This window comes from Petaurus breviceps, unplaced genomic scaffold, assembly GCF_028583685.1.
Source record: "Petaurus breviceps papuanus isolate PSGF00001 unplaced genomic scaffold, PetGlider_PUasm1.0 177, whole genome shotgun sequence".
Lineage (NCBI taxonomy): Eukaryota > Metazoa > Chordata > Mammalia > Diprotodontia > Petauridae > Petaurus > Petaurus breviceps.
In genome coordinates, this window is record NW_027185776.1 from 967,633 (window position 1) to 995,587 (window position 27,955).

Here is a 27,955-nt window from a genome sequence, read left to right on the forward strand (position 1 = left end):
ATTAACCTCAGTTCCCATTTAGATGACACATGAAAGTTTTCGGAATTGTTTCCTTGGGGAGGCAGTGTTGATTTGGTAGCCCCATTTCATTGATGCGTGTAGTCGCAGGACCCCTTAACGTCCAGACTTGGGTTCCTGTTCTAGGTCAGGCATGTAATAGCTGTGTGACCTTGGGAAAACCACTTGCCCTTCGGAGCCTCAGTTTCTTCATCGGTAAAATGGGAAATGCTTTGTAAAACTGAAAGCACTGTAGATGTGAGTTATTATCCCAGGCCAGATTTCATCTATGGACTTAGCTTCATTTTCTGGTGCTGTAAATCACAATTATTTTCTTGTAAAACTCCATCTTTTTCATGTGTGAAAATAAACATGGCCCTGTAAAGCGAAAATAGTCCTCAGAAATGGGAATCTATGTACTTGGATAGACCACAGAGAATGTCATAGGTACATACTTGTGTATCCTTAAAAGAGATATTGGGCAGAAAAGGAGGGTGGTTGCAAAACAGGTAGAGAGGAGAATACATTGTCAAGTGTGAGTGGGGACCTGAGTGGTTTTTGTGGCCCCAGCAGAATTTTGCATGCCTAGACTAGCTTCTGTTGGCTCATAGTCCTTTAGGTTTAAGTCAATCAATCAGCAAATATTTATTAAGCACCGACTGTATGCCAGGTGCTGTTAGGTGGTCTGGGGATATAAATATGGAGAATAAAACAATTCCTGCTCATAAGGACCTTTTTAGATCTTCAGAATAGGCTTGAGATTTTTAGCCTTTGTAAATCTGTTTGATGAAAAGTAATAAATACATTTGACCATTCTCTTCATGAAATACCGTCTCCTTCCAAATCCCATTTGATTTTGGCCTGTGACTCAGACTAGGATGTTTAACAAAATTTTACCTAATTAGCTAGCTCACATGAACTGGTAGGCCTGCCCTGCCTACCACTATAACTGTATAAATGACTGTCCCCAGGTATCATGCTTATGGATTTGACTCCATCTGTATTTGTAATTAGAAAAAAAATTAATGCATCTTGCACACATCAGGATTTCTGATCTTGTGGATCATTATTAAAAAGTTTTATCTGTTCCTGTCATAAATAACTCAAGGGCATTTATAACTATAATTAATTATGCAAAACTTTCCCTCAAAATTGACCAGATACTGACCAGGTCTATTTATAGAAAGGAAATATGAATCCCAAAGAAAATGACTTTTGTCTAGGGGTTGTTGCAGTGATGCAAATAAAAGTGCTGTTAAATGTGAGTCTCATGAATTCTTTGCCATTACTCGTATTACATTAAGTAAATATCCATTCATTTCAATGATTATAAGTTAACTAATAAGCCTGTGCAAATTGTGATACACAGTACTTGGGATACTGTAAACAGAGTACTTAGTTAACTTAGTGTTCAGCTTGATGACCAAACTTTTCTCTGCATAAAATACTTGACGGAAGTATTGGTAACTTAACATGTTATTTTTCTTTCCCCTCAGTTTAACTACTGCTTTGATGTGGACTGGCTTGTAAGGCAGTACCCACTAGAGTTCAGGTAAGTTTAATGAAATGAAAAAGCATAATGACTTTTGAAACTGTTGTATTGCTGCCAATGTGAATGAATCCCCATCCTCCTTTTTTTTGAATGATGTTTTCTGAACCAACAAAGTAGGAGTTTTGAAAAAGTTTTATGATTCACTTATTTCCTTCTGTAGATTTTGACATTTTAAGGATTGAAAGATTTTGTAGACTAAGAGAACATTAGGGATCATCTAATTCAGCCCCTTCATTTTAGAGTTGCAGATAGGACATGTGACTTCCCTTATCTAAGGAGTAATAAATGGGTAGCCTGTCTAGGCCTCTCTTTTTTCTTTGTTGTCTCCCCAGAAGTAGATAAGGACAAATTCTAATTCCAGGTGTCAGAAAGTCATGTACAATTTTGGTCTGAAAGAGTATTCAGGAGAAAAAAGTGATTTTCCTTATGTATATTTGTCTATTCTAAACCTAAAAGCTTGCTAAAACACATCCAGTCTGTTAAATTTTTAATGCCCTTTTAAATTGTTTCCTTTGATCACAGTCTTGTCTTATTTAAGGGTATGGTACCTTACTTTTGGTGCCATTTTTATGTTTCCATTCTCATCTTTGAATCTTTCACGTTTTAGAATCTGATGCAGGGCGGCCAGGTAGCACAGCGAGTAGGAGCACCGGCTCCAGTGTCAGGATGACCTGAATCAAATCCGGGCTCAGATACTCAGCACCACACCCAGAAATAACTGGCCGTGTAACCTTGAGCAAGTTACTTAACCCCGATTGCTTAAAAAAAAAAAGAATCTGATGCAAAATATATTGTATCACTGTGGGACATAGAACCTTGCTAAACCTGGTTTTAGCATGTTTTCACATGCTAGAATCTCCTAGCAACTGGGATTGAGGAAAGCAGATTAAAAATTATTGGCAGGGAATTAGTTAAGAACTATAGACCAGCTGGATTTGCTGTTTTTGTACAGGTAGAAAAATCAGTTTCTGATGCTCAGAATCTCACAACTGACTCTCAGAGGCCAGCTAGGCCAATCCATTCTTGACCAAGAAGCTCTTTGATTTCATGCTCAACAAGTGGTCATCCAGTCTCTGCCGAAAGACCTTCAAAATAGCAAGGAACTCAATGTCCAGAAGAAGGGCATTCATGCTACTTTTGAATAGTTAATGTAAGGAAGTTTTTCTGCAGAGAAATAATGATCATAATGACAAGAACAAAAACAACAATAATGTTTGACGCATAGTGCTCTAAGGTGAAGTGCTACATATATATGCATATATATACACACACATATACACATGTACACATACACATGTGTATACACATATAATACATGTATATGTTACTTGGTCCTTAAAACAGCCCTATGAGTACACAGTGCAGATTTATCAGTCTTAGTTGACAGATGATGAATTTCTGACTAAATTGGTACTTAAGCCTGTCTCCTATTTCTTAGTTTAATCTTCTTCCCACCATGCTGTGCTAAATGTATTGCTTTAGTTTAAAAAAGGGAAGGAAAAGGTTAGCATTCTGTTTAAAAATGAGTATTTGGAGAGAGAATGTGAGTGAGTGAGAGTGTGTGTGTGTGTGTGAAATATAGAACTCTCAATGAGGAAACTCCTATCAATGCAGATCCCTTTATTAGTGTACCTGTTAAGAAACCTACCTTTAGGTGCTTCCAGGTAGCGCAGTGTATAGAGCACCAGCCCTGAAGTCAGGAGGACCTGGATTCAAATCCAGCCCCAGACACCTGACACTTAGTTAGCTATGTGACCCTTGGGCAAGTCACTTAGTCCCAATTGCCTTGCCAAAATAAACCTACCTTTGAGAATTATCTAGGGTCCTAATCATTTAAGTGACTTCATAAAGTCAGCCAGACTGTGTGTCAGCCACAGGACTTGGAACTCAAGAGTTCTCAACCCCATGACCTGTCACTCTATCATCTATGCCATGGTTTCTCTCTTTTAGATATAAGACAGTAGAAATAGTGGGACAGCTAGTTAATACATGGATAGAGTGTTGTGCCTGGAGTCAGGAAGACTTCTCTTACTTAGTCCAATCTGGCCTCATATACTTTCTAGCTGGGTGACCCTGGGCAAGTCACTTATCCCTGTTTGCCTCAGTTTCCTCTTCAGTCAAATGACCTGGAGAAGAAAATGGCTAACCACTCTAGTATCTTTGCCAGGAGAATCCCCAGTGGTGTAACAAAAAGAATTGGAGATGACTAAAATGACTTGATAATAACAACAAAACAAAATCATTCAGTAAATCTCCCTCATTGAAGCCCTCCTTTGTTAATCAAAGTAGATCAACACATTATCCATACATATCTGATTCTGTACCTCTGCTCCCATCTTTCTGGCAAGAGATAGGAGATATGTTTCATCATCAACCTTGAAGTCATGATGGGTAGTCCTGGGTCCTTGAAGGCTGTGCCAGGTTGGTGTAAGCTCTGTCAGGTCCTACCTACCTCTAGTAGATGTTGGATCATGTGCCATCTGAGGACCTGTGTATCTAGGAGGCACATAATGGGAAGATTGGCCATTGGGTGCTGAGTATTTCTGGCCACTGCAAGTAATGAAGATCATTTACCAGTGTTCTTAACTTTTTTTGGTAACTGTTTGGTAATCTGGGGAAGCCTAGGAGTCCTGCTCTGAGAATAATGCTTAAAATAAAATCCGTAGACTTACCAAGGAAACAACTTATATTGAAATAGAGTTATCAAACTATTTTCAAAAACCAGGTTTACAGAGCTAAGGTTAGTAACCCCTATATTGTACCTGAGACATAGAAGGGGTTTCAGTCTCTTCGGGGAGAGAGCATCCCTACCAATGAGCTCTCCAAACTTTTGGACTCCTAAAGAAGGTCTCTGTTTAAAGCACTGTGCTTAGGCATGGATATCTCACAGAGGAAGAGACACAGACCAGAAGCCCAGTCCCATAAGCTGTGACATATTCTTTGTCTCCTGTACAACCAGTTCAGTTTCAGGAGGTTAATGTCAGATGTTTCTGATCTCCTTGCAGGAAGAAACCCATCTTGCTTGTGCATGGGGACAAAAGAGAAGCGAAGGCTCGATTGCAAGAGCAGGCAAAGCCTTATGAAAACATCTCCCTTTGCCAGGTAATCTGCTTCTTTTCATTTAAAGCCTAGAATGCTAGAACGTCAGAGTTGGGAAGTGACTCAGAGATGACCGTACCTAGCTTTCTTACCCCCTGCAGGAATATTTTCTACCACAGGAATTCTTCACCTTTTTGCATATGTTTTGAACTCTTCTGGCATCCCATTGGAGGCTGTATGTATCCCTTCTCAAAATCATGCTTCTAAATGCATCAAGTAAAATGCAAGAAAGTATATTGAAATATAGATAACAAAATACTTTGGAAAAAAAAGGTCATGAAGGGGCAGCCAGGTGGTTCAGCGAGTAAAAGCACCAGCTCCAGTGTCAGGATGACCTGGGGATCAAATCCGGGTCCAAGTACTTAGCACCACACCCAGAAATAACTGGCTGTGTAACCTTGAGCAAGTTACTTAACCCCGATTGCTTAAAAAAAAAAAAAAAAGGTCATGGACCCGCTAGGTTGAGAACCCATGCCTGATAGATCTCATCTTCTCATCTTCATTTAAAACACTTGAAATGTCAGGGAGCTCACTCCTTTTTTACAGCAGTTCCTTTCTTCTCTTGGACATCTATGATTGTTAGCAAGCTCTTGTCTATGCTGACCTTGAAATCTGCCTCTCTGTCCTTTGGTCCCATGTAATACCTACTGTGTGTCAGGCATTACACTAAGCACTGGAGATAGAAAGAAGGACAAAAAAAAACAAGTAAAACAATCCTTGTTTACAAAGACCTCACCTCTAATGAGGGAGACAATATGCAAATGAATTTGTACTAAGATAGTAAATGACGAAGGTAGAGGCAGGGTGAATTGGGGATGGTGTTGGAGGGAAGGCGCTTAGATTAAGGAAAGTGAGAAAGCCCTTCTCTTCTCTAGTCTAAATACTCCTACTTCATGGGGTCATAGGGTCATAGATTGAGGCCTGGACAGGACTTCAGAGACCTTTTACTTCAACATCCTCCTTTTGTGTATGAGGACAAAGGTCACAGAGGTTATGAGACTTAACCTTTTGACTTTCTTCCTATGGTGAGTTTTCCAGAAATCTTGGCTAACCTGGTCACCTTTGACTGACTTACCTTTAGTTTTTCAGTGTTCTAAAATGTGATTACAAGGAGCGGCTAGGTGGTACAGTGAGTAGAGCGCTGGCGCCGGAGTCAGGAGGACCCGAGTTCAGTTCCGGCCTCAGACACTTAACACCCACACACACCCACACACACACACAAACTAGTTGTGTAACCTTGGGCAAGTTACTTAACCCCAATTGCCCTCCAAAAAGCAAAAAAATAAAAATAAATAAAATAAAATGTGATCACAGTTGAATACAGTTTCCCTTCTTCCTTCTCACCAACACCAGTTACTGACTACCTGCCATTGATGAGCAGGTCGACCCAGTTGCCCTTGGAGTGGCACCATCCCCAGAAACCACCAGTCCTACCTCAGTTCTTTTTAAACTTTAATACCAATGTAGATAGCAGCTTACCCTTTTTTTTTTAGATTTATTTTATTTTTAATTTATGAAATAAAACAAGTATTTCCATAATAACAGTGTAATAAAAAAGATGATTGATTGCGCATGAAACTGCAAATCTGTTATGTACAACTTGCTGTTCCCTTTAAATATATAATAAAGTTATTGTGTAAATTTCTTTTTTTCCCATCCCTCCTCTCAACTTAGGGATGGCTACCATTCAACATAAATAGGTATATGTCTATGTAAATTTATTCTATGCAAACTTCTATTTATCAGTTCTTTTTCCAGATGCAGATTGTATGTTTCTTCATGTGTCCTTTATAATTAATTTGGATATTCATAATAGTCATGTTTTGTAATAGTCACATTTTACATAGTCCTACTTCATTTCGAGCCTCAGCCACCATCATTCTAGGACCCTTGTGGAGATGTGGCCTAGAAGCTGCTTTTGCAAGACCCACAAAAGAAATTTCTTATCTCCAAAGTATTTGGCAGTGTCAGATGGTTCAGCATCAGAAACTGGTGAGATTTCATCCGTGGAAATGACATTAAGGAAGATGCATTGCCATCTCCTTTGCTGCTGCATCTTAAGGACCATAGAATCTTTCCATTGGTCTTGCTGATGAAGCCTTTGTATTTTGTCTCCTCTGTTAGAATCTAAGTTTCTTGAGAATAAGGACCATCCTACTGTAATGCCAAAAGAAGGCAACTTCCCAGGTTCAAAATACCAGCATAGGTGCTCTCTATTTTATTCAGTGACCAACCAAGAACAGAGAAGATTAAAACATGACATCATTCAAAATACAGCATTTACTAAGTGTGATTAAATAATCTCCAAGTACTACCCCACCCCAGGACCTTCCAATCATTCAATCAATTACAAAGTCTCCATTCTAAATACTTCTCCACCCCTAGGCTATACCTTAATTAAGTCCACCACAAAGCCCCTCTTCTCAAATGGAGATTAGTTTCCAAACATAAGGTCAAAAGTTCCCCACCCCTGGATCACAATTGAATCTACCCCAGAGTTACATCAAGTTTAAACACAGCACTTAATACCCAAATGGAGGTCTTTTCTTCATCTTGACACGAGGCAAGTTCTCAGCAATCTTAGTTCCTGGGGAGACAAGGCTTAGCAAGGCCATAAGATACATTGCCAGTCCCTTCATGAATTTATCCTCTGTCTGTAGAACAGTCCTAGAACCCCTGAACACATTAGCAAAACCCTCTCCCAGGATTTCTGTAAACATACAACAAGAAAATCCTTCTTCAGGGCTTCTGAACCAACAGAAAGGTTCCCAGACCCCTGCAACAACAGCACTGTCCTTCACCAGTGGACAGTATTCACTCTGTCTGCAGGACAGTCTCCAGACCCCTGCAACAACAGTACTGTCCCTCACCAGTGGACAGTATTCACTCTCTGTCTGCAGGACAGTCTCAGGGCTTCTTAGCGAACAGCCAGGTTCCAGGACTTCTTCAACAAAAGGACTGTCTTTCACCAGTGGACAAATCTGGCAAAACAACATCAAAACAGACAGACAAAGTACCAGCAAAACAGCCATGTCTCCTCAGTCCTTGGCAGCTCAGGGGGCAGGTCTCAAAAGTCCAGGGCAATTCAAAGCGGCCACCAGCAATTCTCTTAGTCTCTCTCTCTCCACGAGGTAATGCTTCCAAAAAAGATCTTCCGCCTCTCTCTAGTGTCTCTCCAAATCTACATCACCAGCTCCTCCCAGTTCAGGACTTTCTTTTCACATCAACAAGCCCATCCCACAGGTGGGATTAACAAACTCTGGGTTTTAACACAATCAATTTGAAAACCAAGCCAATACAGGGGAATCTTTAAATGCCATTACTATCACACCTACACACAAGCATATATGTATGTGTGCCTATATAACACACACACGTATACATACACATATACATACACATTTTTCATATGTGTGTGTGTGTATATATACATACATACACTATCCGCCTTAGAATAGTATTACTAATTAGTACTTCATAAATGCTTTTTCACTAATTTATTCTTTTATTTATAATGAATGGTTACTTTTCTTTAATATTATGCAGAGTAAGTCATTTAAGAAGTTAAATGGTGCTGTTAAAAAAATAATCAGCTATATTTCTGGGAAGCTAGATGATGGTGCAGTAAGAGAGAGCACTGGACCTGGAGTCAGGAAAACCTGAGTTCAAATTCGGTCTTAGGTATTTACTAGCTGTGTGATCCTGGGCAAGTCACTTAATTTATTTGCCTCAGTTTCCTCATCTAAAATAGAGATAATAATAGGGTTGTTGGGGGGATCAAATTAAGTAATAATTGTAAAGTATTTAATACAGTGTCTATACAAGTGTTAGCTACTGCTGTTGTTATTTTTGTTGTTATTTGTACATGTTGGGGAGCAGAGAATTGAGACGCTTGTTAGGGGGAAGACCATCTACGTAATTTTTTTCCCCATTTGCTGGATTTGTTGCTGTTAAGAGGCAGTATGGAGTAGTGGATAGAGCTCTGCGTTCGGGGTCAGGAAAACTTGGGTTCAGGCCTCAACCTCAGATGCTTACTAGCAGTGTGGCCTCTTGTGATCTGTCACTTCTCAGTGAGGGGGTTGTACTTGATAGCTGCTATTAGCCAAAGACCCCAGGCCTATAAAGGGACCAGAAATGAAACAGAGTCTGATACACCAATTAAAAGCACTAATTGTCTGAGAAAAGGCTTATGGAGGAGAGAAGATCCTACAAGGGAGCAAAGGGTTTCTCAGCTGCCCCAAAGGAAAGTGGGAAAATGTTAATAGTTTTTAGTGGCTTTTGGGGTGGTGTAGTGTGGGGGAGGCAAGGGTTAAGGGAGAAGACATTTGTAGATGCTGTAAGCCAGGTAGCAGGACATTTAGAAACTCCCAAACAAGGTCTCAGATCTGCGGCTTCTGCTTAAAATCATCCTTGAGCTGATCAAGGCTGGTTCTGTGGTTTCTGGAAGCTACAGACATCTCCAAATTTGGTTGGAGTTCACTCCCAAAAGATCACTGGTATATCAAGCAGCTCTGAGCCTCAGAAATCTTTCTACTTGGCTGGTTGTTGTGTAACTCCATTGTCCTGCTCTCCTGTGAAGGGAAGTTCTAACATACATTATAGCCATTACAGAGCCTGTATTAACACTGCTGAGGTCCTTTCCAACTTTGAACCTATAGGTCCTGTGGTTGGCTGCATGATTCTGCTTCCCCCTTCTACCAGCGAGGCCAATATTTTATTTTATTTATTTATTTTTTAAGCAGTCAGGGTTAAGTAACTTGCTCAACGTTACATGGCCAGGTGTTTCTGGGTGGGTGCTAAGTGTCTGAGCCCGGGATTCGATCCCCAGGTCATCCCGACACTGGAGCCGGTGCTCATTACTCGCTGTGCTACCTGGCCAATATTTTAAAACAAGATATTTCTCAAGTGAGATAATACTTGTTAAGCCCTTAGTGCCTATATATAAGCCCTATATAAAGCACTATATAAATGTTAGCCATTATTAATTGATTAATATTAATAATAATGAGCAGCTGGGTCATGTGTCCTGCCTGGACACAGTCTGCCTTCTTGTGTTAACAATTTGTGTTTGCGAGAGAAAGAGACAAGGTTAAATGTTTAAAGAGGGTTTTTTAATTGATTTCCTTTCCTTTATCGTTTATTGCATACCATTGGCAGTTATGCTGACAATGGTTGTTTGAGCTGGCTGGTGTAACCTTCATCTTTGGGCTGTTGATACTGATGAATGTATGGCACCCGTATTTCATGAATGATTACTGAGATTCTGTTCCATAAAGCCTATTTCCTGCCTTTTCCATCATTATCCTTTTAACTCCTAAAACTTTCATTCACTACAGATATCAAAGTATCAATGCGATTTCCATCACCAACCTTCTAGCCAACAGACCCTGTATTTTCAAAAGGCTAAGGGAGAAAAAATCACAAGTCATTGAAAACACATTGCAAAGTTTCATGTCAGGCGTGACCAAACCACTTCACTTTATGTTGTTAGGCCCAGCTTGAAAGATCTTCATTACTGTTCTTCCACCTAATACAATAGTCTCTCACCTGTCACACAGTAATGGAATTTACTTCAGTCATCTGCTCTGTCCACCCTGTATCAACCAACTTCTCTCTCCAGAACCTGCCTATTACTTTTTCTTATAGCCTTCCCAAAACACTCATTGCCATGGTCATCAAGGACACAGACAGTAACAGTGGATTAGAATTGCTTCCATTAAGCTAAAAGTCAGAAGAATGTTAAGGGACCCAGAAGCTCCCAAAATATGAGAATGGTGAGACAGTGATTCAGTGTATGTAAGCATAAAGAAATTGACTACTATTAAATATTGCACTCAGGATCAGGAAGAGACTGTCATGACCATTCATTTATCCAGCAGCATTTACTGAGTACCTCTTGGCAAGTCATTGGGTGTTAAAATGATGCCTACTTGCAAAAAGCTTATGGTCGTACGAGTAGAAAGCAATAAAGAGCAGTTATCAATGAATATTGATTGTAGCAGTCTGAGGTTGAGTAAAGACCTTGTAGGATGCTTTCCTTGTTTGGAGAAATATCTTGACCCTATCATATTCAGAAAGATAATGAGTATTTTATGATTTTTTTCTTTTTTTTTTCAACTTTGACTTGGAAGAAGAAACCTTGACTTTCCCCTAGCAATTCTGTATTTTCTTTATCTCTTGAGATCTCTCATATATATGTATATGTGTATATAAACACATAAATATATAATATATATACATGTACTTGTATATATGTATATGTGTACATATGTATGTATTACACACATATATGGAGAAAGAAGGCTCTTTGAGGGAGGGATTTTTTTGTACCTTTTTGTATTCCTGGTGCTTAGCACAGTATTTGACACATAGTAGGAACTTTAATAAATGTTTATTTATGACAGAGTTAGAGGAGACTTTTAATAAAAACCTTAACTAATTCTGAAGCTTTCATTTGTGAAACTCAGATATACTAGATCTAGAGAATTGCATAACTGAAAAGGAATTTGTAGACCCTTGTAACTCCAAGCACAAGCAGTTTCCCAGAGGACTGCTGTTGTGAACTTCCTTCGATATTCTGATTATAAGCATAGTGAACTCTCCATTTATTCAGTGACAAATTAAGGTAACACATTCACAGAAAATCAAAATACAGCATTCACCATGTCACAACTCAACAACTTAACACTAAAATGACCACATAGTTTTCATCAAAGTGGTCACATAGTTTTAAACAAAGGACTTTCAATTAGTAACTCAATCATTTAGTAAGTCCTCAATTCAATAATAAGTCCTCAATTCAATTACAAAGTACAAAGGTTAAAGTTCTCTTTTAAACAAGGTGCATTCATTTAGTCAATCACAAAGTCACCCCCTAGGTCACACCATCTTAATCAATTTGATCAAAAAGTCCTCCTCCTTAAACAAAGTGCATTTATTTAGTCAGTCACAAAGCACAAAGGCCATCCAGCCTAGGTCACAACTAGGTTACAGTATCATCACTCAGCATTAAGAACCCAAGGAGAGGTCTTTTCATCTTGCCCTGAGGCAGATTCTCAGATCCCATGGTTCTCCTTCCCACAGTTTGTGTTCCTGGGAAGGCAAAGCTTAACAAAGCCACAGTAACATTCAAGCACGTTGCTGGTGTCCTCATCAACTCACTTTTTGCCTGTGAAATCAACCTAGACCCAACAACAAGGTCTGAGGCCTCTATCAACAAACAAATCTTACAAAAGTAACATCAAAACAGATAGACAAAATACCAGCACCACAGTCATGCCTCCTCAGTTCTCGGCAGCTCCAGCTGGCAGTTCTCTCTCTCTCTCTCTCAGCAACTCTGGCTACCAGCAGTTCTCACTCCCTCAGCATTCTCGTTCCCAGCAGTTCTCTCTCTCTCTGTCTGCCTCCACAATGCTGCTCCCAGAAGTTCTTCTGGCCTCTCTCAGCTTGGACTTGTCCCTATACACGGTACCAACTCCACCCTGTACAGTCCCCCTCTCGTCATGTCAAAAAGTCCATCCCACTGTGGGATTCACAAGCTCTGGGTTAGCTTGCCAATACAAGGGGATCTTGAAATTCCATTACAATTACAACCCTCTAGTTTTAGGACTCATTTTACAGATGAGGGAACTGAGACAGGCTCACTAAAGAAAAGTAAATTGTCCAAGTACATATAGCTGATTGGAGGAAGAACTGGGACTAGAACTCAGATGTTAACTAGTTTGCTTTTATTTTAACTTATTAGTCAAAAGTGGTTGTCATAATATGACATAGGGTTAGATGGCAAAGGGTCATAATTTTAGTTTTTAAGTATAACGGTATTAAAAATATTGTTGGGGCGGCCAGGTAGCACAGCGAGTAAGAGTACTGGCTCCAGTGTCACGATGACCTGGGGATCAAATCTGGGCTCAGACACTTAGCACCCACCCAGAAACACCTGGCCATGTAACCTTGAGCAAGTTACTTAACCCCAATTGCTTAGGGGCGGCCAGGTGGCTCAGCAAGTAAGAGCACCAGACCCAGTGTCGGGACGACTTGGGGATCAAATCTGGGCTCAGATACTTAGCACCACACCCAGAAATAACTGGCCATGTAACCTTGAGCAAGTTAGTTAACCCTGATCGCTTTAAAAAAAAAATATTGTTTTTAGGGTTTGATGATAATGAGGCAATAATTACAGAATTTTTCATTACATTGCTTTTGCTAGTTAATCTTCTTCTTCTTGCCTGCTGAGTGTGAGTATCTCCTAAGGCTCTGTCTGTCTCTGTCATTTCTCTTTTGGCAATTTCATTCATTCCTTTTAGCTCAGTTATTACCTCTGTGACATTGATTCTTTGTAGATGACTCCGGAATCTTGGCAGCTGCCATATTTTCCTCGCGTTCCAGTACCACTTTTCTACCTTGTGATGACTGGAAGATTCTCTTGGAATCTCCTGTTAGTGTCTTCATATGCTCTAAATTTCCACCCAGAAATCTGACCTTTCTCCCAACTTCCTTATTTGTTTTGATGGCTTCCTTCCCCAGAGTCATTTGACTTTTCATTCTTTCCCCACCAATATCAGTTAAGTTGTCAAGTCTTGTCTTTTCTATCTCTCCTTTCCATTCACACTTGAACTGCCCCCAGTCTGGTCTTTATGGCCTCCTACATAGACTATGGCGATAGCTTCTTTACTGGTCTTCTGGTTTCCAGTCTCACTTTTTCCCAATTCAGTCTTTACAATATTGTTTATAACAATATTGAATTAGTCTTCCTAATGTTACCATAGCTGTTCTTTTCTCTTTAACTTTAAATGTCTCCCTGTTGCCCCCCAGGATAAAATATGAAGTCCTTAGACTGACATATCTGGCTGCCTGGGTTGAGCCTTCTTTTTCTGTCTTGTTTCATCCAGCACCCTTTTTATGCACCCTTTGTTTCAGCCAGACTGGACTGATTTAGGTTCATTCTCTCTTCTCTTGACTTTGTGCATACATGCAATCTTTGTTTCCTAGAACACACTCCTTCCACATCTTCACCTATTGAAATTCTCTTCTTTCGAGGCTCAGATCACTTATCTCTTCCTCCTTGAAACCCTTCCTTGAGCTAATCTTCCCTCATATTTTATTGTAATATTTTATATTTTTCTTTGTAGTCCATATCACATACTTATACTTATTTGACTTGTACCCTCCTATTAGATTATAACTCCTTGAAGTAAGGAGCTATGGTATTTTTACATTATGTTACCTTGTACACAGTATGCACAGTGAATTTGTTGCAAATAATCCAATTAAGTGATTTCTGTTTCTTTTCCTCTCTTTTTTTATTTTTTAGTTTATATCATTCATTTCCACAAGATTTTGAGTTACGAATTTTCTCCCCAATTTTCTCTACCAACCACCCCAAAACAGCATTCCCACTGAATATCTCCTCCCCCAATCTGCTCTCTCCCATATCTTCCCCTATTCCCCCTTCGACTTTCTAGTAGGGCACAGTGGATCTCTATGCCCCAGTGCCTGTATATGTCATTTCCTAGTTACATGTAAAATATTAATAATAATATGTATACATATTTTTAAACATTTGATTTTAAAACTTTGGATTCCAGATTCTTTCCCTTCCTCCCTTGTCACCCACCTTCACTGGAAAGATAAACAATTCAGTATAGGTTGTACATGAGCAGCTATGCAAAACATTTCCATAGTGGATATATTGTGGAAGACTGACTATATTTCCCTCTATGCTATCCCACCCCCGACTTGTTCTATTCTCTACTTTGATCCTTGCCCTTTTCAAAAGTGGGTGCTTCCAACTTCCCTCCCCCCCCCCAGCCTCCCCTCCTTCCCATTATCCCCCTCCTCTTCCCCTTCCCCTCTATTCTCCTATAGGGTGAGATACCCTGTTTAGTGTGTATGTCATTCCCTCCCTAAGCCAAATTCAATAACAATGGTTGACTCATTCCCTTTTGCCTTCCTGTTCTTCCCCTCCATTGTAACCATTTCCCCTTGCCTCTTCTATATGAGATAGTTTACCCCATTCTGTCTCCCCATCTCCTCTCATATTCTTCTCTCACCTCTTAGTTTCACCTTTTAAGTATCATCCCTTCCTATTCAATTGGTCCTGTGCCCTCTGTCTATGTATACCTGTAGACATATATACACACACTCACATATGTATTCATATGCCCATATACCCTCCTATATAGTCATACATGTATGTGTACATACATATATGTATACATACATACATACACACAAGCTCTGCTTGCTTTGCTTCCCTTGTTTGCTCATGTTGCCACTCAATTACTTGACTTTTGGACTTTTTGCCACAGTAGGACTCTGCTACCATACAGGGGAGCTTCGTCCCAAGTGCTGGGGTTTTCTCAGCTGCTGAAAGTATAAGTTGGGTGCCCTCTCTGAAGCCTCCACAAGATCTGGCAAGTTGGTCGCATACCCCAGGACCTCCACCCTAGACCATAATCCAGATCCAAGCAGGTTAAAGCAAGAGCAATTACCCCTCAGACTGGTGGTTTGGTTCCCCCTACAATCTTCAAGCCAGGAGCCAAAGCTGCCACGTGGCGTGGCTGCACCACTGGGTGCACCACTCAGCAGCTTCTTGCCCCAGGGCTTTCACTCTGAATCCCCAGTCCCAAAGTCCACACTACACTGACCTCTCACTTTGTCCTTGGCATCTATGGGTTGATAATTCTGGAAACCGCCACAGCTGCTGGTGATCTGAAGTCCCTCCAGTCAGAGGCTGGTCAGGCTGCCCTGGGGCTAAGACTTCTGCCTCAAGGGGGGCTGGGGTCGGCTCCTAGAACACTGTGCTGGCCACTTGCTGCTGGCCTGCTGGGCTGTTCTCATTGGGAGGTTAGCTTCTCTGTGTCATTTTGTGCGTTCTGTAGCTCCAAAGTTTGTCTAGAGTCATTTTTTTTCATGAATTGGGGGAGGTGGAAGCCTGAGCTGGGAGGAAGTCTTGTTTCTACTCTGCCATCTTGACTCCACCCCTGATGTCTGTTTTCTGACCAATTGGTTCAGAAAGGCACACCTTTTTAAAAAAATATATTTTTAATTTATGGAATAAAACAAGCATTTCCTTAATATAGTACAGTAAAAAAGATGATTGCGGGGCAGCTAGGTGGTGCAGTGAGTAAGAGCTCTAGCCCCAGAGTCGGGAGGACCCGGGATCAGTTCCAGCCTCAGGTATTTAACACCCACACAAAAAAACTGGCTGTGTAACCTTGAGCAAGTTACTTAACCCCAATTGCTTAAAAAAAAAAAAAGATGATTGCACATGAAACTGCAAATCTTTTATGTATAATTTGTTATTCCTTTCAAATATATAATAAAATTGAAATGTGTATTTCTTTTTTTCCTTTCTTTTCCCTCCCCCCCTACCCTAGAGATGGCTACCATTAGACACAGATAGGAATATATACATGTAAACTTATTCTATCCATACTTCTGCTTATCTGGATGAGGACAATGTCTTTCTTCAGATGTCCTTTATAGTTAATTTAGATATTTATAATACTCACAATAACTTGTTTGCTCAAAGTTGTTCTTAAAACAGTATTGCTCTTACTGTATACAGTGTTCCCTTGCTTCTGATCATTTTGCTCTTCATCATTGCGTGGGAGCCTTTCCATGGTTTTCTAAAATCATTGAGCTCATTATTTCTTATAGCACAATAGTACTCCATCACAATCTTATACCACAACTTGTTTCACACCTATTCCCAATTGAGGCATCCCTTCAATTTCCAGTTCTTTGACACCACAAAAGGAGCTCATCATTTCCTATAGCACAGTAGTATTCCATCATATTCATATACCACAACTTGTTGTTCACAAAGACATAAGTTTTTTGATAAAGATCTTCCTCACCTCTCAACTGATCTTTTCTTTTGGGGGGGTTGGGGAAAGGCAAGGCAATTGGGGTTAAGTGACTTGCCCAAGGTCACACAGCTAGTGTGTCAAGTGTCTGAGGTTGGATTTGACCTCAGGTCCTCCTGACTCCATGTCTGGTGCTCTATTCATTGCCCCACCTGGCTGACCCCTTTCTCACCTGATCTATTGCAGTAGCCTCCTTGTTTCAAATCTCACCCCCCTTCCAATCCATCCTTCCTCCCCCACAGCTCCAAAGTGTTCTACAATCTAGATTAGTCCAATTTCTCCCCTACTCGGTAAACTCTAGTGGCTCCCTGATGACTTTAGAATAAAATATTATTTCTTCTCAATTTCAAGCTTTTAGTATTTATTTTTGTTTACATTTTATAATATGTGATTAGTACCTAAGGACTAGTATATAATTTGTTATATATATATATATATATATATATACACACATGTATATACATAATTAGTACCTAAGGTCTTGTATATAGTTTATAATACACATAATTAGTACCTAAGGCCTTACAGATAGTTTGAAAATAAACAAATATCCATTAGTGGTGTGCACACGAAATTTTTTTACTGATGGAGTGTGCAGTCACATGAGTTTGGAGACTACTGATCTAAAGACCCTCAGAAGATAGGGGCCCATATTGTGAAGAAATGGGACAAATTTAAATTGGTCAAAGGACCTGGAAATGTTTATCTTGGAGATGAGAAAACTTGGGGAAATGGTGGGGACAAGAAAGATGTGTGGTAACTCTCTTCCACTATTACAAATACACTTAAAAATAGATCTATTATGATTGTACATGTTACAGCCCATATCAGATTGCATGCCATCTTGGGAAGAGAGGGAGGGAGAACAATTTAGAATTCAAAATCTTATAAAAGTGAATGTTGAAAACTAAAATTAAAATTTTCTTAAATAGATTTTTTTTCTGCTTGTCCCCAGAAGGCACACTGGAAATAACGGATGAAAATTGTAGTTCAGTGTTTTATAATGATAGACTTTCTTATAATTTAGAGTGTTTCCTTGAAGTAATAGATATTCTGCCACTGGAATTTTTAAATTTTTATTAAATTTACTTTTCTGTTCAGGTACACATTAAACCTCTGAGGTCTGCTCCAACTATGTAGTGTTACGATTCTGTGAATATTTCCTTTTAACTTGACTCTAAAACTTTAATAAGTTAATTTTTTTAATGCCAGTTAGAGGAACTTTAAACAATTCCTTGTCTTTTCCCCATATTAGTGTTTTTTAGCGCTATAATGACACAAGTTAGTTTCTAAACATGGTCATTTGAAATGCAGTAGATGTAGTATCATCTTGCTCAGCTTTTAAAGTTTAATGTTAAACTGAAAAGCCTTTTCTCCATGCTGCCCTAAAAAGACTGTCTTGCTGCTCAGGCTTTTTGCCACTAGAGGGCAGACAATACATTGAAAAAAATGATGGTCCAAACCTTTTCAAACTCAATTTCAGTTGGATTGTGTTTTTCTTGTCATCCTAGGCCAAGTTGGATATTGCATTTGGAACTCATCACACGTAAGTAATTTTTTGGAAATCAGGGGAAATGGATTTCCTTTTACCTTATTGGTGATATGTTTAGAATAATTTTAACTTTATAGAATATATTGCTTAAAGAAATTGAAAAATACTATGGAAGTTAAGAAGTGTGTTCATATCCCCATTTTTTATTAAGGTAACTGGCTTTAAAAGTATCCTTTTCACTTATCTGTGATTCTGTAGAATCATAGGTTTTACAGATGTACATTAGTGACCATCCAGTTCAGTGTTCCTCATTTGCAGATAGGTCAACTGAGATCCAGAGAAATTAATTAACTTTTTCAAAGCCCACATATATGGTATATAGCAGGTGGTCAATGGCAAAATTCAGGACTTCTGACTCTAAATCAGTACCCTTTTAGAACTTGGGATTTCTCACTGATCATTCCATCTTATAATCCTTCTTTACAACCTAATGATTAATGTGAAGATATTTGTAGATCCTATATTTGAGTGCATGCTGTCATGGTGGGGGGGTGGGGAGGAGAGGTAGGGAGAGAAAATTTGAAACTCAAGGGACTGTAGAACTGAATGTTGTAAACTAAAAGTAAATAAATCAATTTAATAAAATAAAAAAAGAACTTGGGATTTCTTTATTAAAATGTTTTCTATATAGTGCATATGAAGAGATATATAAATACATGTGTTACTTAATATATGTATATGTTTCTGTGTTATTACACATACATATACCCAGCCATGTGTACACCTCTTATAAATATAATAATAGGTCTCCCAAAAGCTTTACTGTAGTTCTTCCCCTTTAGTAGCTTATTTTTTAAGTTTTAAGCTTTACTGCCTTAAGTAATAATCTATTATTATGCACATGGTCCTGTGTGGCCAGCTACTTTAAAGGATTTTTTTTTTTGTGCTTTTTGGAGGGCAATTGAGGTTAAGTAACTTGCCCATCATCATATGTCAATTTTTTTTGTGCGTGTTAAGTGTTTGGGGCCATATCCGACCTCAGGGCCTCCTCACTCTGGGGCTGGCACTCTTTTCACTGTGCCACCTAGCCGCCCCTAAAGGATATTTTAATAACCTAAATGATAAGCTGTCAAAACTTAGAACCACATTAAGACTTTTGGGACACCCTGTGTAGTTTTTTTGACCTTATGCTTATTTCTTGTGCTCTTTTTTTTTTTTTTTTTTGCTTTTTAGAGGGCAGTTGGGATTAAATAACTTGCCCAAGGTCACACAGCTAGTTTTTGTGTTGTGTCTGAGGCCAGATTTGAACTCAGGTCCTTCTGACTCCAGAGCACTCTGGTGCTGTATTCATTGCTCCACCTAGCCACCCCAACCTTATGCTTATTTCAAAAAGTGTTTTTGGAGTCAGGTAACAATGAGTGTTGATCTCTTTCTGGAATCGCTTCCATAGAGGATGGTATCTACCAAACTTGTTTATGAAAAATGCCATTTTTATTGAATAGAAAAACTTAGAGTTAGAGTATGACCTATGATAAATAAATGTGATTATTTCTAATAATAAATAGCCAGAATTTACATACTAGAATGTAAATTTGCTCCCCTCAAAGTAGTCCCCTTAAGATGCTGTGTACTTATTCTAGCCTGGCTGCCATTGCTTAACTGTCCAGACTACTATTTGGATGTTGCCTCCAGAGTCAATTTATGAGCTATAGAAGAAACACATTCTCATTACTTTCAAGCCACATATTGATTTTGACTGCAGACAACATTGCTTAGCTTAATCAACCTTTTTTCTTCCAACTTGACTCCAAGTAACTTTTTGTCCATTTCCCAAAATCAAATCTATCCCAAAGGATCAAGATTTCCCATCATTAAGGATGCTCAAATGAAAATGCTTCAGGTTTGTTCTTGCTGTTGTCAGTAATGAAAATGGTTATTTTCCTAGTGATTTTCCCTCAGGATTTGTTTCTTGGTTAACAGTAGAACAATATACAATGAAGTATGGGTAGCTAGATGGTAAAGTGGATAGAGTGCCAAGCCTGGAGTCAGGAAGACTTCCTTTGTTCAAATCTGACCTCAAACACTTGCTAGTTGTGTGAAGAGTCAGACATGATTTAAAAAATTATTGAATAACAACAACAAAACAATGAAGTATATAATTTCCTGTTGTCTGCTATAATGGACATTTTCATTGATTCATCAAATTTGTATTAAGCACCTTCATTGTGTAAATTTTGATTTTTTTTTAAACGTGCTTTGACTTGAAATGTTCACATTAGGCTATTTATTTCGTTTCAGATTAAAGGAAAGAAGAAATCTATATGGGGTGTGATTTGGGGGGGGAGGTGCTGACTGTATATACGTATTTGAAAGAGTGTTGTTAGCAGTAGCAGACTTGAGTTGCTTGGCACCAGATGGTAGATCTAGAAACAATGGGTGGAGTTTATATGGAGGTAGTTTTGACTTGCTATAAGAAAGAACTTCACTGAAGTGAACTGTACTTCCTTGGGTTGGGAAAGTGGGGTAAAATGGGATGGGAAGACTGAGGTCCTCATCCCTGGGGACTTTTAGGTGAATGAAAGGTGCCACTTGGGGGTGCTGGCTATGTGAGCTCATGTGTAGGTTTGATCCAATGGCTTTTAGGATTTCTTCTATGGTTATTCCTTCCACATCGTGCAGGAATTAGGGGTGCAGCACCCTATAAAATTTCTTGGCCCTCCCTTCATACCAGAGAAGAAATCTGAATTTTTCATTTTTCTGTTATGGTGTGTTATGGCGCTTTATTATAAAATTCAGGTTAAATATTTGGACATAGGCTCTGTGTCATCTGCTGGCCTTCACATGTCAATCTGATGCTTCCACAAAACTCCTCCCAAATTCCCATTTAATTTCTTACACTGACCCTTAATATGTTGAAACTGCAGTGGGGAAAGTTGTGATGTGAAAGAGGTAACTGTAATTGTGAGACACCTATGAGAAGTGATGTTATATAGTAGGTAGAGGGCTGAACCTGGAGTCTGGGAGGCCTAGGTTTTTATTCCTTCCCTAGATACTCACTCTTACTAACTCAGATACTAACAAACTTTCACCCTGAGAAGTCCCAGCTTTCAGAACTTCAATTTCCTTGTCTTTAAAATGAGGCTTATTATAGCAGTTATATCCCTGGGGTGATAGTGTCTTTTGCTGACCTGCTTTAAAGTGACTCCGGAGTGGCAAAGGCACCATAGAAAAGTTACCCATCCATTCCACCTATGTTTGATTTCTTAGGTGTTGGAAAGAAATCTGGCAGCACTACATTAGCTCTCATTAAAAGTGATCACCAGAACCCTGTGGTACTAGATCTTGTATTTTTCCTTTAATTTTGCTTTCTCCCCTTATTAATATAGGTTTTAATTACATTTTCCCATTTGACCCTAGCAAAAAATCCATTTCCACAAAATTTTTAGTTTCTCATTAATAATTTTTTTACATGGAGCATAAAGCAATGTTTTCCAAAATGCAAAGAATTTTTAAATCAGAATTTAATTATTGATCCTTTCATACTGGGTACTTGTTGAATCATTTTCATTCATGTCTGACTCTTTGTAACCCCATTTGGGTTTTTCTTAGCGAAGGTATGGAGTGGCTTGCCATTTCCTTCTCCAGCTTATTTTACAGATGAGGAAACTGAGATCAACAGGGTTAAGTGACTTGCTCAGGGTTACACAGCTAGTGTCTGAGGCTAGATTTGAACTCAGATCTTCCTGACTCCAGACCTGGCGCTCCATCCACTTTGCCACCTATATGACATATTTTAGCAAAACCGTTTCAGGGCTAGCTACTGAGCTGCCCCTTTTTTGCCCAAAGGATATATGAGGAAATAAGAAGGTTGTAGGGTTAAAATGTAGGTGTGATGGTAGAGGTGGCACAGTGGATAGAATGCCTCCTATATGTAGAAACATCAGCTGCAGTGTCGAGGGCCTCTTTCATCTTTTAGTCTGAATCTCTTACCTCTCACTGTAAATAACATACAAATGGTGGACCAGAGGCTCTGTGGGAAGCTGTTTTCAGTGATGGCACATGGGCATATCAGGGCTAAATGATCACAAATAGCTACATTAATAATGGTGACTCAGGGAATAGACAGCACTTAACTTAGATCTAGGAAGACCTTGAGTTCAAATCTGGCCTTAGATGCTTACCAGCTCTATAACCCTGGGCAGGTCACTTAACCTGGCTGCCTCAGTTTCCTCTTCTCTAAAATGGTGATAATAACACCTACCTTCCAGGACCATTATGAGGATAAAATTAAATAGTGTTTGTAAGGCATTTTTGCCAGCCTTAAGCTGTGTGACTCTGGAAAAGTTGCTTTCCCCCTATTTGATTCATTTCCTCATCTGTAAAATGAGCTGGAGACGGCAATGGCAAGCCACTCTAGTATCTTTCCCAAGAAGACCCCTTAACAACAGCCCATGGGGTCACATAGAATTGTACACAACTGAACAGCAACATAAATGCCATATACTGTTGCCATCATCATCATTATTGTTGGCATTGCTTTTGATGGTATTTTCAGATTTTTTTTTAGGGGTTTCACTGGCTTTTGAGAAATATACCGTCTAATGGTCCATAGAATTTTGGAGCTTCAAGAAGCGATGGAGATCAGATTTAATTTAATAGCTCTCCCATGAGGAAATAGCCTGAGAGAGCAGAATTAACTTTCTCAAGGTCACACAGATAGATGTGGACTCTGGGTGTCTGGTTTCTTAATCTAGGGTTGTTTTCCATAGACCATATGGGTAACAAGGGTAAGTTAGTGTTCTAGAAGAGTAGACAAGGAAAAGAAACCATTCTGGGTTGGCAATTTATAACCTATGTGACCTCAAACAGGTTACTTATTAATATTAATAATAGTGGTGGCTTACACTTATATGTTTTTTAAAGTTTTGTAGAGCACGTAGATTTAGAGCTGGAAGGGCCCTTAGAGGCCATCACATCCAACCTCTTCATTTTGCAGGTGAAGAAACTGAGGCAGTAGAGGTTAAATGAAGTACCTAGGGTCACACAGCTCATAATTGTCAAAGACAGGATTTGAACTCGAGTTTCTCCAAGTTTACATATAAGTGTAAGCTACTCCTGTTATAATTAATAACTAACCTGTTTGAGGTTACATAAGTTATAAATTGCCAACCCAGAATGGTTTCTTTTTCTTGCCTACTCTTCCAGATCACTGACTTTCCTTGATACCCCTGTGGTATATTGAAAAGGCTTTATCTGCTGTGCCCCTGAGCTGCTTCTTGTTAACCTACCAATATAGATGTCCTCATTTAATCCATATAGTAACCCTTTGTGGTAGGTGTTACTATCCCCATTTTACAGGCTCAGAGAGATTAAGTGACTTGGCAAGGTAACAGTTATTAAATACCTGAGTGGGGATTTGAACATGTTTTCCTTCAAGTCCAGTATTGCTGCTCTTTTATATAGTACTCAGGGCTTACTAGGTGGCATAGTGGATACAGTGCCAGGCCTAGAGTCTGGAAGACCTGAGTTCAAATGTGGCCTCAGACGCTTTCTGGTGGTGTGACCCTGGGCAAGTCACGTAAGCCTATTTGCCTCAGTTTCCTCATCTGTAAAATGATCTGGAGAAGGAAATGGCAAATCACTCCAGTATCTTTGTCAAGAAAACCCCAAATTGGGGAGGCTAGGTGGCACAGTGAATAGAACACCAGCCCTGGAGTAAGGAGGACCTGAGTTCAAATCTGGTCTCAGACACTTAACACTTAACTAGCCCTGTGATCTTGGGCAAGTCACTTAACCCCAATTACCCTGCCTTCCCCTCTCAAAAAAAAAAAAAGAAAACCCCAAATGGTGGGTGTCTTACCCTATAGGAAAGTAGGGGGGAAGGAGATAAGAGGGGGAATGATAGAAGGGAGGGCAGATTGGGGGAGAGGATAGTTAGAAGCAAACACTTTTGAAAAGGGACAGGGTCAAAGTAGAATATAGAATAAGTGGGGGTGGGATAGGATGGAGGGAAATATAGTTAGTCTTTCACAATATAACTACTGGGGAAATGTTTTGTGTAACTACACATGTACGACCTATATCGAATTGCTTATCTTCCTAATAGGGGTGGGTGAAGAGGGAAGAAGGGAGAGAATTTGGAACTCAAAGTGTTTTTTTTTTTTTTAAAGCAATTGGGGTTAAGTAACTTGCTCAAGGTTACACAGCCAGTTATTCCTGGGTGTGGGTATCTGAGCCCAGATTTGATCCCAGGTCTCCCAACTCTGGGGCTGGCACTCTTACTCACTGCGCCACCTGGCCGCCCCTGGAACTCAAAGTTTTAAAAACAGTTGTTAAGAAAAATTGTTTTTTACTTGCAACTGGGAAATAAGATATACAGGCGCTGGGGTATAGAAATCCATCAAAAGTTAGAGGGGAAATGGGGGAGTTTATAAGAGAACAGATTGAGGGATGGGGTATTCAGTAGGCTTGCTGTCTTGGGGTGGGGGGTAGGGGAAAGACAGGAGAAAATTTGTAACTCAAAATCTTGTGGATAGAAATTTTAAAAAATACTAAAAAAAAGAATGAGAAATAAGGGAATAGCATTCAGTAAGAATGATTTCTCTCTTAACATATATCTATCTCTATATCAGTGGAGCCTTGGAATATTGAATAATGGGAAAATGACAATTGGAAAAAAAATGAAATTAACTTGAGTTATACAAAATAATTTCTGGATCATTATATCTGTTATTTGTATTCATTCAATAAATATTTATTGAATACATACAAAAAAGGAAAGAAAACCGCAAATGGGTGTGAAGAGTTAGACATAACAGAAAGATAACCGAACAACAAACGTTTTTCAAGTCTAGAATTATATCTAATCCATGCCATGCTGCCTCTCCAGAAAAAATTACAAGGGAAAAACTATGAAAATGAGTAACAGCTGACATTTATATAGTCCTCTAAGGTTTATAAGTCACTTTATTCATATTATCTCATTTAAATGTTATTTAAATTTAAGTGTTCCTTGCAACAGATCTGTGAAAGTAAGTGTTGACTTTTTTTTTCTCAGTTTCCTCCTCTGTAAAATGATCAAGTGGATCTTGATGGACCCTTCCGGCTTTAAATCCTATAATCTTAAAATTAGAATCACATCTGTATTCACACTTCTGAGAGGAAGCCCCATCTCCCACTTTGTCTTTTATTTGCTAAAAACAAAAGGATAAACTGTTTACCCTTAAATTATTTTATATTTCCTATGATCAGAGTTCACTGATCTTGGTAGATGCAGATATTTGGCAAATTTGTATCCAGTGTCTAGAATTAACTAGTTCTTCATTACAATTGATAAATTCATGACTGTGCATATAAATTGGCCTAGGTTTCAGTGAGCACATGTCATACATTGAAAGATGGCATATAAAAAATCTGTGATTCTTTTAGCTCTATACTGGTTTAGCGCTGAGCAGCTTGAATGAAAGTCACATATATGTTCATTCATTCTTGGACAAGTGAGACCAATCCATTGCATCATGACGTTTTCATATTTGCCATTCCTTGAACACATACTGGACTTCCCCTCCTTCATGCTTTAGTTTAGTGTATTCTCTGTGCCTTCCTTCCACAGCTTTCTTTGAAATTCTACCCATATACCTTGCAGTGCCCAGCTCAGATTCCGCTTTTTCCTTGCAGCCTTCCCAGATCCTTTTTTTTTTTGAAGGGGGGAAGATAGGGCAATTGGAGTTAAGTGACTTACCCGAGGTCACTCGGCTAGTTTTTGTGTCAAGTTCTGAGGATGGATTTCAACTCAGGTCCTCCTGACTCCGGGGCCAGTGTTCTATTCACTGCGCCACCTAACCGCCCCCCCCAGATCCTTCTTAAGGACAGATGTGTTCCTTACTTTCCCAGTAAATATTTATAATGCTTTGTTATGTCTCTTTTCAGCCATTTCATTATTTTCTGTTATTGCTATTTAGGTGCATATTTTGTTCCCTCAAACTGGATTGCAAATTTATTAAGGTCAGGGACATTATCTTGTTTATTGTGCTTTTCACTGTTGTTTCATTTGTGTCTGACTCTTTGTGACCCCATTTTGGGGTTTTCTTGGCAAAGATACTGGCGTGGTTTACCCTTTCCTTCTCCAGTTCATTTTATAGATGAGGAAACTGAGACAAAGAGAGTTAAGTGACTTGCTCAGGGTCACACAGCTAGTAGGTGTCTGAGGCCAGATTTGAACTCAAGAAGATGAGTCTGCCTGACTCTAGGCCTGGCCCTCTGTGCATTATGGCACCACCTAGCAGTCCTTTGTACTTAGTATAGCATTTAACATATATTGGGTGCTCAGGACATATTTGTTGAATTGGATTCTATCCTTTGTATGTAGAGTCGCATCAGTGAGGTTGGGCTCCATACTTTAGTGTATATAAAAGAGATAACTAGGTCATATTCATGGATAGAACTTTGGACTTAGAGGCAGGAAAACCTGAGTTCAAATCCTGCCTCAAACACTAGCTCTGTTGACATTTAGTAAGTCACTTAATCTCTCTCCACAAGTTTCTTTATATATAAAATGTGGATAATAATAGTATCTTTCTCACAGGGTTGCTGTGAGCATCAAGTGAGGTAACATTTAAAGCTTTTGCAGTCCTTTAAGTGTTATATAAAAGCTGGTTATTAAGTTAATGACATGATTCTTGACCTTGAAAGGCTTATGTTCCATCTTGGGAGATAAATCTTGGATATTTCAAACAATTAGAAAAAAATGTGACATTGTATAAGCTGGTGTCAGGCTATGTATCAAAAACTACAGCCCAATATTAGGTCAATGACATGTTGTCTCTCTGAAAATTTTTGTACCCTCCAGCTAGGGAGATAAAAATCTTGGCTGTATCAAATAGTTAGGAAACAATATAGATTCTGCAAGTGACTGAGACTTGTGGGACACCGCTTATATCCCTGGCAATTAATAGGCACTTAATAAACATTGATTGACTGATTGAAGTGTCAGACTATGCAAGACAGACCAAAATTAGGGGTGGGAGAACCTGTGGCCTTTTAGATCCTTGGGTGCAGCCTTTTGACTAAGTCCAGGTTTTATAGAATAAATTCTTTTATGAAGGGTATTTGTTCTGTGAAGTTTGGATTCAGTCAAAGGGTCACACTTGAGGACTAGAAGGCTACTTGTGGCATTGAGGCTGCAGGTTGCCCACCCCTGGACCAAATACTCTTAGAATTCAAATAACAGAAGTTTTATTGAGTGGGAATATAAGGAAGACTTATATGGTGGTGATTTTTGAAGCTACCTCTTGGAGGAAATGTGGGGTTTGGGTTGGTAGAGAGAAAAGAAAAGGACATTTGTGTACTGGGGAAAAAATAACGTGAACAAAGCTAAGGAGATGGAAATTAAAATGGTGGGTGGGAGGGATATAAAAGAGAGTGACTGTAATGAAATGAAGAGTTCCCATTAGGTGGAATCATTTGGACTTTTTCTGGCAGACAATATCAGGTAACATTTCCACTCCATAAAATTGCTTTATTAATATTCTTGCCAAGTCTGTGTATTTTCTATCCATCATTTCACTGTCTTTCATGTTATAGAAGAATTGAAATAGTAAAGAACGCTATTAGAAATTCAGACTGTGATCCAGTAGTGATTCTTGGTCTAGTCTTCATTGTCGAATCCTCAGTCTTGGTTGGGATTACTAGAGCCCTGTGTGTTTCTGAAGCTACCTCTGACTACTCTTTTTTTTTTCATTTTTAAAGGAAGATGATGCTGTTGTTATATGAAGAAGGCCTTCGAGTTGTCATCCATACTTCCAATCTTATTAAGGCTGACTGGCACCAAAAAACTCAAGGGTATGTTTCCTTTTGCCTCTTGGCAGTGACTGTATCTTCTGAAATATGTGCAGATGGTAACAGCTTACATTTATATTCACTACTTCGGATATGTTATCTTATTTG

The 27,955-nt window shown here is 39.2% G+C and overlaps 1 protein-coding gene across 6 annotated transcripts in view; it reads left to right on the top strand.

Annotated features, from left to right (window-relative positions):
* TDP1 (tyrosyl-DNA phosphodiesterase 1) overlaps positions 1 to 27,955 on the top strand; it is a 160,912-nt gene that overhangs the window by 16,516 nt on the left and 116,441 nt on the right. For all 6 annotated transcript variants that reach the window (XM_069085970.1, XM_069085974.1, XM_069085969.1 and 3 more), the window contains exons 4-7: positions 1,494 to 1,549; positions 4,555 to 4,651; positions 18,030 to 18,064; positions 27,758 to 27,850. In XM_069085970.1, the coding sequence (XP_068942071.1) occupies positions 1,494 to 1,549; positions 4,555 to 4,651; positions 18,030 to 18,064; positions 27,758 to 27,850 (281 nt within the window). The remainder of the gene's footprint in view (positions 1 to 1,493; positions 1,550 to 4,554; positions 4,652 to 18,029; positions 18,065 to 27,757; positions 27,851 to 27,955) is intronic.